Raw genomic sequence first — 17,663 nt, 5'->3', positions numbered from 1 at the left:
AAAAAACAACCTAGTTTACTCAACAAAGTAACTGCCATTTAGTAGGAATAAAACAAAATATGAAAACTGACAAGCAGGCAGCAGACGGCCTGATCAAAATGACTGCATACAGTAGTGGAGACCATACTACTACTACTACTACTACTACTACTACTACTACTACCGAGCTCGATAGCTGCAGCCGCTTAAGTTCGGCCAGTATCCAGTATTCGGGAGATAGGGGGTTCGAACCCCGCTGTCGGCAGCCCTGAAGATAGTTTTCCGTAGTTTCCCATTTTCACACCAGGCAAATGCTGGTGCTGTACCTTAATTAAGGCCACAGCTGCTTATTTCCCAGTCCTAGCCCTTTCCTGTCTCATCATTGCCATAAGATCGATCTGTGTTGGTGCAACATAAAGCCAATAGCAAGAAACCTACTACTAGCAAGTTGAGGTGTCTCCCTCACCTGTAAATGTCAATCAACTGTGCCAAGGAAAAAGAATTTAAAAATAAAATGTAACAGCTCCTTACAGCTGCTATCAAGATGACTGCTGCCTGTTACCCTGCAACTATCAATAGAACCTGCGCAAAGCTCACTTCCTGTGCATTCTCACCGAGTGCATATACGTCGTCATAGAGCGGTGGAGGGGATCATATGCTGTCTGTCACCGTACTGTGCACATCGTGAAGAAGCAGTGCCACAAAAATTTCGTTGCCAATTCCGTACCTGTTTCCGTGCACTTGTTTTGTTGGTTTTATACACATTTTCTTTTTTTAGTTGTAGATCTACAGTATAATCCCTTCTCGTGTACCATGTACTGCAGTAGTAAAGTTGTGTAGCATGTTATTCTAGTGATACTGTTATTTGAGTGTAGTTAAGGCTGATACATCAAAGTGTGGTAGCAAATCTAGACGGCCATGAAGGGGTCAAGCCGGAGAAATAGTCTATAACGCTGCTCACCTACGAGAATAGAAAACCTTCATAAACTTAATTATACTGTTGAGGCTTCAACAAGCTATGCAACGGCAGTTTCAAAGTCACTGGTGAAACGTATAACAGCAGAAGGGAAGAAGCCTATGGACAAGGGTTTCTGCAGTTTTTTACACATGATGGTAAGAAAACAGTCCGTTAGGAAAGGATTGAAACAGACGACTTCATAAAAGGTGTAATACCTCGGAAAATACGAGAATTGTATGTGATGGAAAAAACTGTACCTAGAGGTGAAGATATTGAAAAGAGTGTTAAAAATCCGAAAATGCACTCGACTGTAGCAGAGAGTATCTTCGAAGGTTATTAAAGGAGATAGGGTTCCGGTGAACTAGGAACCGTAGTTCTTGAAAGCTGCTGATAGAAAAACCTGATATCATGGCATGGAGGGAAGGTACCTCAGACAAATTCGTCAGTACAGAGAGAATGGTTGGAAAATGGTGTACTTAGATGAGACATTCGTTCATTCTACTCACTTTGTCCCATCATGCTGGCAATCTGATACAGAGCATGGAAAATTACAAGCTATAGGGAAAAGTCCTTGCACTATTGTTGTGCAAGACCGACTCCAATCTTCAGTTTTATTATTTATAAATTTCATTTTCCGTATTGACAGATTCAAAGTATAGATAAGAAAAGTGTTTTTCCACCAATCAATACACAATTTATTTTAAATAGATTAAACTAGTACCAGTTTCGGCTCTTTAACGGCCATCATCAGCTAGTACATGATTTGTTTCCAGCCATTAGACAATTCACAATTCACTTCCCCAACGGCCACTCCTTCTTCCCCTCCACAGCTAATATGAGCCCCAGACGCACTCGCAGTAGAACACAACAAGCCTTCAAACACATCGGCACAAGACTTCCACAACAACTAAAGTAAGTACTCTTTCCATGCACACACCAGGCTTTCCTTCATACACACACTACCGGTATACTTATTTTACCTTATCTTTACAGACTACAACCACAAACGTAGACGAGAGAGGTGTTGCCACCAACTACTTCTAATTCAAACTCAAGACCTGCTGTTTACTATATTAAAACTTACCGGAGTACATCACAAGTTGGAATATATAACACAATATAAAAAATTTCTTCATGACAAAGGTCCATATCAATATGACGCATACCAGCTTCAGAACTTTCTCGAAGATTACCATACACAGCTAAAATCAACATAACATAAAAGCAAAGGAACTACACAGAAGATAGAAGAATGGAACCTATGTAACATGAACTAAATTTTTTTTAACAAGTGTCTACCTATACTTACCAAATTTTAATGTGTCAAAACTTTTTAAGTGTTTTATATTATGACCCATATGTTTTAATATGTCCTACATACTCATGTTCTAACTTATTGTAACTTTTTACCTTGACTACTGATATTTTAATTAAATGCTACTGTATACATTTCCATCCCCCATTAGACATCCGGATGTCTAATACAATAACTTGTGAATTGTCTAATGGCTGGAAACAAATCATGTACTAGCTGATGATGGCCGTTAAAGAGCCGAAACCGGTACTAGTTTAAACTATTTAAAATAAATTGTGTATTGATTGGTGGAAAAACACTTTTCTTATCTATACTTCCAATCCTCAGACCGTAATATAAGAAAAACATGCGTAGCCGGATTGCTGATATTGGCCAACATGAAAATATCACGTACATATTATATAAATGGCGGTAATTTAACATGATAAATGAAACATCACACGGAAAAAAACTTTTTTCAAGTACAAAAACGCTTTGTCAACAAGTACGCACCACATATAATCAACTAGAATCGCATATATTCTACTAGAAAAGAGAAAAACAAGTTTATTATTTATAAATTTCAATTAGTCAAATAATGGTTTCTCTCAGATTTCCCTTCCTGGATAGAAGAATATACATGATAAAATTGTTAAAATGATATTTATCACGTCATTTTTAATGTTTCAATATAAAATAAGGGGCGAAATTCCTCAATTTCACAATTAAAATTAAAAATCTTTAAGGTTCCAACTTGTTCAATACAAATACACTGTTGTTAGATGACTTTTTACAACATATATTTTATCGCGGTACCAGTTTCGGCGCTCTATTAAGGCACCATCATCAGCTGCGCAATAGGTAGAGAAACTTGAAGATATTACAATACAAAACAACATGCTGATATACTTAACTCCTTAGGGCCGATTGCAGAAACGATGACTAACTTTAAGCCTTAGACATCGTCTACCTAAACAACGTCTAAATCGTTCACGATCTTCCATTGCATAAACAATGTTCAGTCGATGTTTAACTAGACATCCCTTTAAGTTTCAATTTTGGTTCGAGAATGGAGACAGAAGTATCTTTCATGCAACTCTTTGCTTGTTGCAACCAATGAAATTCGTCGGTGCGTGCGCCGAACGCCAGTCAGCTGTTTGTCTTCCTACACATTACTCATATATGGCTGAGCATGACTTGCCCACAGAGTATCGCTTTCGGTGGAAATTAAATCTCATAATATTATCGACATTAAAGTGACACGCCACCGTACGGGGAAGTGTAGCTTTCATTATTACAGATTACAGTGAGTGTAATCTACTCATAAATACGGTAGCTTCGACGAAGGGAAGATGAAGCAATAGTTGTGTAACCAAGTGTGTTGTTCAGGCCATACAGATGTAGCTTGCATTCTGGAGATCGTAGGTTTGAAACACATCATCGGCAGCCGTGAAGATTGTTTTGCGTAGTTTCCTTATTTTTACACCAGGCAAATACTACGGCTGTTATTATGGCCACGGCTCTTTTCCCCAGTCCTCTTTAAACGATAATCACCACCACTTGCCTTTCCCTATCTGATAGTTGCCAAAAACTTATACGATTATATAAAAATCCCATATAACCTACTTTTTAGTTTTCACTATTATGTGTGTTTACTTGGCAGTAAATATAAGTGAATCCATCCCGGTTGATGTATGTGACAGCCCTCAGACGATCGGGACACGTAATTCTGATATGTATGTAGTTGAAGTGACCTGTAATTCCATGGAAATTACCCCATGTACATAATAAAATATATCGGTTGCCAAGAATTGTATTCAAGTTGACAGTTACCGGACTGTCACTTTGTTAGTCTCAAGAAACAAGTCTCTCATAAAGCGAAACCTTATTTTATGATTATCTCCCCGTACATGTCAAACGAATTGCTGCGAATTAGCAGCGGGCGGCCCACAGAGAGGCCGTCGGACTAACCTTTCTTCCCGGAATCGTACCAACATGATAAAACAAATTACATATTTCATGGTACATAACTTCTGATTGTGATTCATTCCTCTCAATTGATGTTAAACAGTGCTCTCGGCAGTGTTTAAACATGACCGGTTGAAAATCGGTTTTAGACAGTGTCTAAGTAATAAACATCGTCTCTGCAATGCGGCAGCCATGCTTAGGCATTATTTAACCATAGACATCGTCTAAATACAATTTCTGCAATCGGCCCTTAATGTCTATCTAATGGTAAGTTTAAAACTCTAAGTTACAAGCAAGATAACCCTTGTGATTCAAAATTGTAAAATCTCGTGAGTTGTCCTCAAGATTCTGTGATGGCTATAATTTTTTACATTCGTAAAAATCAAGTAAAAAACATTCCTAAAATCGTGAAATTAAAGCTGAATCAAGTCCTAAAATGTTAAAATGTTAATTTCACAGATGCATTAGTTGCCATGTGTTGGATAAAAACTCGTCGTATTCATTAAATTGCCAGACTGTGCCGTCTTCCGATGTTTGTTGATATGTGGAAGCTTAGTTCTTATGTTGTGTTTCTAGTGGTTGGAACTGATTATTTGCCCTGATGTTATTAAGCGGGTATAGCCCCTCAGTTCAATAACCCTGTATGATGAAAGTCCTCTGTTAATAGAAAAGCTAGATAAAGATATTAGGAACCTGATTGAATCAAAATGTTATTGAAGTTGACTCACCTCAACGGCTATGTACTTTGCGCGGCGTCTGCAGCACGACGAGTGAGTCTGCTCGTGTCGAGTGCGATGTGATGAAGCGCTAAGGAAGGGGAAGTAGGGGCGGCAAGGGGAATGTTTCTGGAACGTTGGCAATGTAGGAGAGGGTCCGGGGGGCGTTGCGGACGAAGACAGTAGTATGAGTAACTGTTACGTAGAGTTCGAAAGACGGACGAATTTTCCGGAATTCTTAGCTTGTCAAGCAATCGTATAACACTTTGGGTTTCTCGGAAATTTCATTCAAATTTAGGTTAGTGTTATAATACTGGTCTAGATGTATTAGACACGCTTCTGTAATGTCAAGCCTCGGTCCCTTAGATAATGTTTCCATTATTTCAAGATCGTGATCTATGTCTGTGAATTTATGTTTATATTCATGGACGTGTTGGCCTACAGCTGAAAATCTATTGTATTTCACAGCATTGAGGTGTTCTTGATATCTAACATTAAAGCTGCGCCCAGTTTGCCCTATATATCCGCTCCCACAGTCTTTGCATTCGAACCTGTATACACCTGATTTAGAGTATTGGTTGACCTTATTAACAGCTGATGCATTGTGCAAAATTTCAGTACTTCTGTTATCTGTTTTGAACGAAATCCTAATGTTACGTTTCTTAAAAATGTTCGTAAATATCTAACCATGTACATAATGCACACGCTTTGCAAGTACGAACATTTGACGAAACTCGTTCCGTCTTCAAGCAGAGCTGTCGAAATGCGCTCTGTCTCCTTCCAATTGTTGTGGACACTCTCTGCTTTATGATTTCGATTCTCTAAACAATACCACTCAAATGCGATGCTAAGAAGGTCCCTTATGCAAGTTCACCGTCGATCACTTTTCCTCTTCCTCAAATTACCGCAATGACTGGACGTTAACACCAAGATCCGCAAGTATGCCGTAGCCGTCCTTTCGTGAGATACAGTTTCTTGGAAAACGAGTGATCGAGGATTTAGCGTTGATGGGGCTGAAATTTCTGAGCGGTTGATGCGAGAAATCGTTTCTTCGAGGAACGGATGATGCGGGATTTTTACAACATAATTTAATTAGGATGCTCGCAGGACCACGTAATTTGAACGGATAATATGGGAAAATGTAGTTTCGGGGAACGTATAATCGAGGTTCTACTGTAATGTGTATTGTCAAATTTCGTGAAATGACACCAACTACATACGATAACAACAAACCAAAACCAACCCACACTTCCAACATTTCCGCCTACTCGATTTGCCACCTTTGAACGATCGAGAGTAGCATTTAGGTCTGAGGACTTTTCCTTATCTTTTCATTTCTAATTCTATCCTTTCTGGTCTTGCCCTCAATACCTCTTGGGAATTTCATCTCTGCTGCCTGTGTTCTACTTTCCTCTCGTTTTGTTGTAGTCCACGTTCCAGCTGCATAAGTTAGTATGGGTTTATAATAGGTTGAATATAATACTTTCTTACATTTCTTTGGGACATCTTGGTTGCACAAAATACCCCCTACACTCTGGTAGAAGCTGTTTGCTCACTGTAGTCTTTTCCCAATTTTCTCGGTTATCTTTCCATCTTCTGTGATCACACCTCCCAAGTACTTGAAACTTTTAACCACTTCCACCTTTAACGATCATGGGTTTCGCTGATGACTTGGTTATCACAGGCAATAGTCGAAGAGCAGCACTTGAGCTCTCGAAAACAGTCACAAGGAGATTTCATGAAATAGGGCTTTATATCAACCCAATGAAATCTACGGCAATCTGCATCGAACGCGGAAAGTTAATCGAAGACCCAGATGAATTTAAGAGCTATGATATATTAAGTTTGCAACATGGAGAAACAATCCGCTATCTGGGAGTTGACTTTTCGAATGAAATAATTTTTCAATTTACAATGGCGAAAAACGAGAGTATCCTCCTATTCAATACATCATATATTCCGTCATTAGACGGAGCAAACAAATTCAGACATGTTTCGGCTCGCCTGAGCCATCTTCAGTGAAAGAAATTAGGGGGGTTGGAATAATTTACATAATACAAGTTGAAAAAATGCTAAAAAACATAATGAAAGAACAAATGAAAAAACAAACAAAAGAGCACCTAGACGGAAACAAAATTAGCACAAATATACAATATTTACATCAATATGCAGAGCAAAAAACAACTTATTGCGACAAAATTCAGTGAAACAGGTGTTAATTTAAAATAATAATTGATACTAAAAACTGCGTTAACCTAAGAAACAAGGGAATGAGAAAACAAATGATGCGGATGGAAATGAATAATAGTAGCACATGGTGAGGTTGTGGACCTCATAGTTTACAAATTATTGGTTTAGTAAAAATGACAAAACAGTTTGAAATTGCTGTCAAAATCATCCTAGTGGAAACCCATCACATCAAATTGGTCAGGAGGAGAGCGGGAGCAAACATTTTTGAGAGAAACCAAGCCTGATATAACCTGCAGGCGAAAAGCCTGTGACAAGGAGAAAAAAACACCATGAAATTTAAGGCTTTAGAAATAGCAGCATTTTCAATATCTTCTCAATCTAGCAGTCCCTTTCTTCATTATTGTTTCATAATGTTGGCTGGTGTTTTGCCCTATTATAGAGGGGTCGGAAGGGCCGAGTATAAAAATTGAGAAGCTGTGTTAGGTAGAAGACAGATGCATAGTAAATTGTAGTAATCTAGTGGAAACCGTCAATGAAGTTCTAATGGTGTGCAGTAGGTGGTTGTCCTCTCTAATGGCCTGGCTTTTTTTCAACCTACACAGAAGCTTAAAAAATTACAAAATAAAATAGAGAAATTTATTTCTTCTCCACTATTACATGCTGATCAGAAATTTAAAATAATGAACACAGTTATGTGCCAATCTCTCATATAACCATTCCAAACTATCAGGCCAGAGAAAATTCCAAAGTAGTACCTTGCTGATACAGACATACTAATACGAAGTGCTCTTAAGGAAATTCTTCAAATACCTGCAGACATTCCTACTACAATGAGAAAAAATATAAGGGGTTGGGACTCTTCTGCACCACTTGGGAAGCACATCTTCAGCACATTAACATCTGTAAGGTACTATTAAGCTCAGGTGACGAATACCTCTATGTTACAAAAAAAATGAAACAAGAAATAACTCTCTCACTACAATTCCTCAATGTCCCTCCATTTGACAATTTGCTACATCCTCACCTAGAAATAACTGATGACAAAAAAGTGAGAAGAGTACTGAGAGAAAGGGCATTCAGTGAGGGGTGTAACTTAGGGATGTGATGCGTCGAATATCTCAACTCGTTCAACTCGAGTCAAACATGTATTCGAGTCAATTTGAGTCAAACATGTATTCGAGTCAACTTGAGTGACTATATGTTGTAACTCGAGTAAAGAAGTCGACAGAGTCCAGATGAATCATGGCCGACTGCGATAAGACCTCACTTACTGACGCGCTCCCGAGTTAGAGACACAAACTCTCCCGAATCGTCCCGATTGAGAGAGTGTTCTCTGTTCATTGACTGATCGATTTTTAATAAATACTAGGAAGAGAACTCAAATTCAACTATCGAGTATTCATTCAATTATAAGATTAATAGTTGTTTATATACTTTTTCATCCCACCTCATTCACAAGACATAGCAATGATCGCTAACTCGAGTTGGCAGAGTTACCGAATACGAGTTACTTAAGTTGATGAAGTATTAGACTCATCACATCGCTAGTGTAACTTGCAACATAAAGGAAGAGGTGTATGTTCATACAATGAATATACTCCTGCCAACTCCTGGATTCGAGACCATCACGGCTTGTCATGTAGTGAATGGCGTGAGGCAACTAAGATGACAGCAAACATTACAGCAGTTAGATCAGTACCAGGAAGATCTCAGAATGATTTCCTTTGCAGGGGCTGCCTTCATCATCATCATCATCATCATCATCATCATCATCGACCAACTCCAGTTTCCCAGGTGTGGTATACGAGCCCCTTCCATTTTGTACTGTCCATGAACCATTCTTCGTTCACAATCCGCTCCCAATCCTGACCTCTCTCCTCTACATCCTTCTTCACTAAATCTGTCCATTTTTCTCTAGGTCTGCCCACTGGTCTCTTGCTCATGTTCAGGGATCTTGTCTTCATGGTGAACTTTTAAGGAATATGCGTCATCATAACACCCGTTCGTTAATTGCAACAACGCTGAAAGACTATGTTTTCCAGGTACTTGAAGAGGTTCGCGGCTTTGCGGACAACGGAAGCCACAGAAGGATCGATATCATTGCTTTCAAGAATAAGAAGAGAGGTTACACATCGATCCCACAGTTCGCTTTGAAAGCAATAAGTCGCAGCCCTCAGATGTTAACCCCGAGAAGAGGAATATTTGGCTACCAACAATTCCTTACTACAGGGAGAAATACCAGCTAGAGGAAATCGACATAGTGGGTCTGATAATTGGAGCGGTTTCCAATTTTGCCGCCAATTTCTGGAAACTGATGTCTGTACCAGTTACAACAGTATGCGAGATTGCCATCATAGCCTTAAGGGGTTCACTGATAATTCTAAGAAATCATTGTTACAATTAGGTTACCATCAAAATTTCTCAAATATATCTATTTCTCTTCTAAAAATAAATGCAAAAGTATACTTATATTTTATGACAAACTGTAGAACTTAAGAGTATTTTTAAACATTGCGTTCAATTGTGAAAAGATGAAATACTTTCTGAGTACTGCATCAGGACTTGTGCTTAGACTCGTGTCAACATAGTAGACTGTGACAACTCAGAGTACACATGCCATGTTCCGAGGGAACATAGAACTTTCCAGTGTTATAAGTGAACTCACAATTTATGGAGTTAGACTTTTCCCAAGTACCATTTTTCTTTAATGATTATTTACTTCGTTTATCGACGGAATAAGACATTTTCCGAGTACTATTTCATTTACTAAGCTTATTGCAAAAATGCCAATGTGTTCTGAACCTTCATAAACTGTGCATTAAGAACTGTGGTGACTGTAACTGGTAACCCTATAGAACATTCTAGTTTACCATGCCTGTGTTAGTAAGCTCACGTCATGAACTTGACATTTTACACATTAATTAATACAAGGTCAAATATTTAGTTCAATCATCCTGTTTTTCAAGTGACGATTTAGGAACATAGTTCCAACTGGACTTTCATCTACACATAATTGTTGAAGTGGTACATAATAATGCAGAAAAGGTGTTTTGGCATGTTCAACAAGGGGAGAAAACTTTACACAGAGACCATAATCAGGTAGGCCCTGAAGTAGGAAATTTGGAATTGTCTGCCATAAGGAAAAATTTTAGTAGGAGCTGATATCTGTTTCTTGGAAACATATTATGGAATCAGGGCAAGTATTGGGATGGAATCAATACAGTTGAACCTGACTTGTACGTATATCAATGGGAAAAGAAAAAAGCTACTTGTAACTCAGAATTACTTAGAAGTCAGACTTACGCAATACATCACAAATTTACTGAAAAACCAATGGAATAGACCTACATATGTAAATCCTTGCAAATAATAAATACGTTAAGAAAGAAAATATTATTTTGAACTTGGCCCAGTCTTAAAGAAATTAGATGGTTCGACTTGTTTCACTTTTCATGCATTAAGAGTATAAACCTGTTTTATCAAACTTTGCAATGAATTCAAAGCATTTTCACTACAACTTTTCACACTGATGTAACGCCTACGCACTTCGATTGCACTTAACACTTCACTCAGTTCAGGTGTCAAGATTCAAGTCGTTATCTCCATCTCCATTGTCACTATCGCTTGTAGCTGGTCCATCCGCGTTGTTGGCATACATCAGCATTAATCTCTTCATCCGGCAGTTCTCCACATACAGCCAGATTGTCATCGAAATGCACAAAAGTATCGAATACTACACCCTCCGGTAGCGTTAGCTCATTGCCAGGCAAGACTTTGTCCCCATAATCATCACTGGAGGCAGCCTCTTCTAGTAAGACACCAGCTTTGCGGAAACAGTTGCTGATTGTGGAAGATGACACCTGCTTCCAGGCAGCCGAAATAAAGTCCATGGCTTGTAGCAAATTAATGGAGAGAGGTTCATTTCCTGCATCACTCAGTGTTATTAAATGTTGAACCAGCATTTTTCTATAATGCACTTTGAAATTTGGAATGATGCCCAAATCAAGCGGTTGTAGAACACTGGTACAGATAGAAGGGAAAAATTCATTCGGACATTCTCCAGAACGATTTGAGGTGGATGTGCTGCACAATGATCCATAAGAAGAAGGATCTTTTCTGTTTCTTTTTCATTTTAATGTCCAGTTTTTTGAACCACTGTCCCATTGGATTCATATTCCTTAGGTTTTGTTTTCGCACCCTTAAAATACCTCGGATCCTTCGATTTTCTTATCACAGGTGGAGGAAATTTGTCAGATCCATTTGCATTGGTGGCGACAAGTACTGTTACATGAATTTTGCTTCTCTTCCCTCCATGGCATGAGTCACCTTTTTCAGCTAATGTTTTATTAGGAAGGAGATTGTAGAATAGGCCGGTCTCATCACAGTTGTAGATGTTTGGAGGCTGATAATCGCTTACGATATCCGGCAGAACCTCTTCTTTCCATCTCTTCTTTAAATCCTTGCAACCATCCTGATGAAGCCTTCAAAGCAGCAGTGATACTCATCATTTTAGCTAAATCTATCGCCTTTGCCTTCAGCATATCTCCACTAATTGGTAGAGCTGCGGCCTGCTTTTGCTGGATCAATGTGAAAAGTACTTTCTCCAAATCTACGTACCATCCTTGCTGACGGCTGCGCTTTGCTGATTTTGAACCCAGTTTTAATAACTCATCCAAAATAGCGGGTTTTTTTACTGATGACTGTACATAGCGTGGTATAAGGAATCCCTAAGTCTGAAGCGATTTCAGTTTTTTGTTTTGTGTGGATTATCGTACACTTCTCGTATAACGTTTCCTTTTTCAGTTCTCTGTGGCTAATCAAAAGCAACTGAATGACAAAACGACTGTTCAACAGTAAACACCAGATACCGGCACCGTGGACATTTTAATTCTCCGTTGTTCTAACAAAAGACATTCTCGTATTCAAACAAATTTACTGCATTTTCTTTTGTTTCCGCACCGAAACCGCTTGCTTTGCTTGTAATGTATCTTAATCTTTGGCAGCGTGTCAAAAACGACGAAGGTAGAGGAGGAGAGAAGGGGACTCGCCTTTGTTAAGCCGCTAGTAAATAAGGGTCAACAATGTCACTCGGCGAAACTCTGTGTTCTGTTTCAGCACAGAAACCCGATTGCTCTACAAAGAGGGAACTTCGTAAATACAGTAGTTTCTTTTTAAAAAGCACATTCTCATTACAATCACGCAAAACTCGGTTTTATTTCACTGATACTTAATACGTATAACAGCGAATTACGTATAAACGGCTTACGTATAAATAAGGTTTAATTAACACGCTTTTAAATTGTATTTTGCCGGGACCTAAAGGAAATTACGTACAAATACGAACTACGTAGAACAGAGTTACGTATAAAACAGGTTCAACTGTAGTTGGTTTTCTAATTATTCCTATATTTAGAATACATGCAATAAAACCTTTCAGCTCTGCAACAGTACCAACCTTTTTATAGCTCGTCACCCTGGATGATGGAGAGAGATTAGTGTTATTTTCAATAAATTGTTTGGCATATCTATTTGTTTCAGTAACAAAAAGACTTAGAAGTGAAGCTGTGAAAATTAGGAAGGCATATTGTATCGGCAGGGCACCTGAAGGGAGGCTGTGTTTTGGACCAGTGTTTTCTTGAAATTCAAAATTGTGGTTAGGTTCATCGTCATGTTGACTTGCATGTCGCCAGTTCAAACTAATATCGTCATTTTCACTTTCGTCAGCAGTAGTAGTAGTATTAGCAGTAGGTTGAGGATTGATAACACCATTAGGACTAATATCTGTGTATTGTGAACTGTCACTGTCTGCCTCACTGTTTTCACATTACTGTCACTTCTTCACAATGTAACCTGAATGTCACCATCACATAAGTGTTTCAAATAATATTTTGCCATCTTATCCTGCAGAAATTCACAGTATAATAACAAAAAACATTTACCGCCAAACATAAGCAGACCATGTGCTACAGGATCAGGCGCGCAATGTTCGTGACGCACGACACTGCCAACGTGTACCAATGTCAGAAAGAAGGTAAGAATGTGAATGTCATAATCGCTTTTACAGGGAGAAAATGGAATATACTTGTAGCTAAAGAAACCATGGGTCAGCCAACATGCATACGTGAGAAATTATTTTGTTGCATTAAATATGAACAAACTGTATTTGAAAACTGGCCTTTACAGCATCAGAGCGTGGCAGTTTTACAATTCATAGAGCATCAGCTCACATTGGATCTTGGCAGCCATTGGATTAATAGCCATCCCCATGAATATTTAAAAAAAAACTGAAGTAAACTTTTGTCCCCATCCCAAAGAGAATCAACTAAACTATATTTTCAAGCATGCCCCAATAGAGGTGACCTGAATGCACCATTTTACTGCATACCAACCTCCCAGCCATTCTAGAATCTCTGGCAGTTCTGAGAATTGAACTCGGGAGAATGGCAGCATATTGTGCTAAACGTTATGCTGGTGGACATTCTTAACCACGAAACACATACTTATCGCATGACTAATACATCCTTGCAATGCATAGGTTGGATATACGAAACTGTTTAACTATTTGTATGAAATGAAATGTCATATGGCTTTTAGTGCCGGGATATCCCAGGACGGGTTCGGCTCGCCAGGTGCAGATCTATTTGACTCCCATAGGCGACCTGCGCGTCGTGATGAGGATGAAATGATGAAGACAACACATACACCCATACACGCCATTGGAATTAACAAATTAAGGTTAAAATCCCCGACCCGGCCAGGAATCGAACCCGGGACCCTCAGAACCGAAGGCCAGTGCGCTGACCGTTCAGCCAACGAGTCGGACAACTATTTGTATGACGTCATTCGAGCTGTAGTACGCTATGTAGGCAGACATTTCGTAACTTCAAAACAGAGACGTAATGCATGATTTTGACGTGCGCTTGCACTGCGCGGGTAGGACGGATGAAACTATTCACCTATTTATATATCATCGAAGCTACAGTACAGCCTGTACCTGCTATGAAGCAAAATTATTATTCCGTAACAAATTGCATTGGGAGGGGGAAGGGATCTAAGTCTCTAAAAGTCGGGGAGGGGGGCAGTAATACGCGAGATGGTCTAGTACACACAAAAATATGATATATACTAAAGATTTCAGGAAACGTGAAGCCAATATTGAATCATCCCTGAAGTGAAACAACAGAGACAAAATTATTGTGGACAAGAAAAACAATATGAGTGGGAATAAGAAAATACTCACCTCATCAAGTAAAGAAGAGATCTTGTGTCGAACAGCAATTTCTGTATTAGCTGAGGACTCATCAGGTGGCTGAGAGTTTACTTCTGGATTTCTTGTAACTTGCCTTACAGGAGTGCCCTTAGTCGACTAAAACAAGTACAAGCTACCATGAGCAACAAGGTTAAGTACACATTTTCAAAATTTAACATTAGTACATGTTGTCTTAATTATTAGAAGTTTATCCAAGAGGTGTGTTCAGAGAGTAATGTAACAGACTGTGTAAGTGGACAGGTAACATTTTAAAGTGTACATTAGCTATAGCTTCGATGATGATGCTTGTTGTTTAAAGGGGCCTAACATCGAGGTCATCGGCCCCTAGTGGTACAAAATGAAATGATATCAAAAAGTTCAAAATCATCCACTGACCCAAATAAAAAATGTCATGAAGAATGAACGGATGGACATGAATAAAAGAAAACAAAACAAAAAAAACCAGTGGATCCGACTCAAAAAGGTCATAAATAATAGTATTACTGACCAAGGGACCACTTATAAAGACAATACTGAATCGAGGATGCTTGATGTCTAAAGGGGTCCAAAATCCAGGTCAAGACCCCTCAGAATGGTACTTGTCGCTAGTAAAGTAGAACCATGGTATTTGTCATGTTGGGGTACTAATCAAAAGTAGCGAAGACTCACGGTGTTCCACACATGATGGTACTACTCACAAGAACTGTACGTCATACAGGTAACGCAGACCTATGGTGTTTCTCACACAATGGTGCCACTCATAGCCAACGCAAACCGATGAGGTTCCTCACCTAGGTGTACTAACCACAGGGACTCGTACTATCCCGTGGTGTTCCTCACATAGTGGGTACTAATCACAGGCAACGCAGACCCATGATGTCACTCATAGAGTGGTACAACTCACAGGCAACGCCCAGACCCGCGGTGTTGCTCACATGGGTACGACTCACGGGTACTGGAAACCCACCGGAGATCCAATTCACTGCTTAAACTAATCACAAACCTATTTCGCACCTAATATAGTGGTACTACTCGCAAGTAAAGGCGACCTATGGTGTTCCCAGCGTGATGGTACTAATCAAAAGTAGTTTCATGGTTCTAAGACAATCATCCCTTGGTTGCCGCTTTTAGTCACCTGTCACGACAGGCAGGGGATACTGCGGGTGTATTCTACATGTGAGTCCCCCACCCGCAGGGGGTAGTGTGTTTGGTCCGCGAGAGGTAATTTATTTCCCTGAAGTCCGCCGGCAAGCCGGTTAGGACCCCCCTATCCGCCACCTGGGAGTATTACCTCTCCCCCTGCTACGCCAGCGTAGTAGATTCGTGGCCTTTAAACTTCAATTTTCCTTCTGCGGCCATTCTTCATTACTACATGGAGACTATATAACATCAAAAATTTAATTTTTTATGGTCCGTATTGAATCAAGATTCACAAAGTAAAGAAACAAGATATTAGGATCCACCTATTCAATACTAAAGGTGGATCCTAATATCTTGTTTCATTACTTTGTGACACGGAGACTAGTTCAACTTACGAGTGTTAACAATGATGGCACCGATTCAGAAACCTGCAAAAATGTGAAGATATATGTTTACTCCTTGCTAAAGGTGAGGGCTAGCTGATGTTCAAAGAGTCAACGTGTAGCAAAGAGGTGCCATGAATTCTCCGTAGGAAGGACAATGCTCATGAGGAAACAATTCATTCGAACTTGCAGATCAACACTTCCACAACGATGAAGAGATGAACAATCAAGGGGAAACGTGTTTTTGGTAGCAGTGGGTAGAAGTTCATGTCCGTCGGATGCAGAAGCTAGTACCCAGAGTTAAAAGATGTTTGGACAATAGCGACAATTACGTCAAAACATAAAGCAAGTAGAAGTAAATCAATTATGGTTGACGACTCATCAAATCTATTTTTTTTTTTTTTTGAATGAAAACTGCCACTGTAACCTTACTTCTCAGACAGGCCTTGTACATTAAGCAGCCACATATTTGGTGAGATACAATGATTAGGCACATACTAATTAGGGCACATAATGGCATGGGAAGGACCAAATTATACTTTCACCATGACGAATATAAGAACCAAGTGTGATGACTCAACGAGTTCAAGCGCGCCCTGCTAGGCAGCGCTAGAGTGTGGTAGCTCCACATAACCGATCAGCTGGTCTTAGGAATGGTGACACAGGAAACGTATTACCCCGGAACTGATAAGTATATACACTGTATTTTATTTAAAAATTGAGAGATTACAATTAAAATACCACGGCAGAGAACAATGCAAAAATATCATACACGGAAAAAAAGATCTACGACCTTCATCACATGTTGCGAAAAGCACAAGTTACTCGAGTGTACATATACAATAATAACACACAACTCCCAGCATATTAAAACAAACACCAACTCAGTTTTTCGGTTAATGGACTTTCGAAAGCTTGCGTGAATATTTGGCGGATGTTCGAGATTGTAAATATCACCGGATTTCTTTCATACTGAAGAAAAATCGGCACTTCAGATAATGATAAACAAGTGGGGATTATATCCATAACGTGTTGAAGACAACAGCGAACTCCTGAAGGATCAACTGAAATTTTGTCTATACAATCGATGCAATCAAAAAATATTTCGCCCCACATCGATTTTGAGTTCAGTTTTTCACGAATTAATTTCTCGGCTTGGAAAAGAATGTCGCATATATTTTTCAAAGGGCATGTTAAAAACACTTCATTATTGCTTGAACCATAGTCTGTTACTTCGGAGAGAACTGAAAATGTACTTTGATTATTGTCACGTAGAGAATGGGCACAGGGCGAACACTTAATAAACTTGGAAGGAAGTATATGAATATTGTTACTTGGGTAGTAAAATAATAACTAACGATGGCAGAAGGACAAAATAACATGCAGTCTAGCACGAGCAAGGAAGACCTTTCTTACGAAAAGAAATTTACTCACTTCGAACACTGAAATAGGTATTATAAAGATGATGATTGTTTAAAGGGGCATAACCGCTAGGTCATTGGCCCCTAATGGTACGAGGTGCAACAAAAAGCAAATTAAAATTAAAACTTCAAAATGTATCGACTAGAATCTAAAACGAATGGTGATGAAAAGGTCTTTTGGGCATCAGAAAGCACAATAGGATAACTCAAATTTTGTTCAACATTAGATTGACCTTTTAATTCTCCATTAGTTGATGCACTCCCATCTTCAATCTTGTTTCTTCTTTTCCTAGTGGTGTCTAGATTCTTTCTCCTGTTGGACGTTTCACAGGACTTAATCACACTTGAAAGGTATTTCGGAAAAT

At 39.1% G+C, this 17,663-nt stretch overlaps 1 protein-coding gene across 1 annotated transcript in view; it reads right to left on the bottom strand.

Moving 5' to 3' along the window:
* The window catches only part of LOC136875936 (anillin-like), a 332,763-nt gene that overhangs the window by 117,617 nt on the left and 197,483 nt on the right, over positions 1 to 17,663 (bottom strand). Inside the window, exon 14 of the mRNA XM_068228263.1 lies at positions 14,346 to 14,471. Within this exon, the coding sequence (XP_068084364.1) occupies positions 14,346 to 14,471 (126 nt within the window). The remainder of the gene's footprint in view (positions 1 to 14,345; positions 14,472 to 17,663) is intronic.

This window comes from Anabrus simplex, chromosome 6, assembly GCF_040414725.1.
Source record: "Anabrus simplex isolate iqAnaSimp1 chromosome 6, ASM4041472v1, whole genome shotgun sequence".
In the NCBI taxonomy this organism is placed as follows: domain Eukaryota; kingdom Metazoa; phylum Arthropoda; class Insecta; order Orthoptera; family Tettigoniidae; genus Anabrus; species Anabrus simplex.
This window is presented reverse-complemented; position numbering and strand designations above follow the sequence as displayed.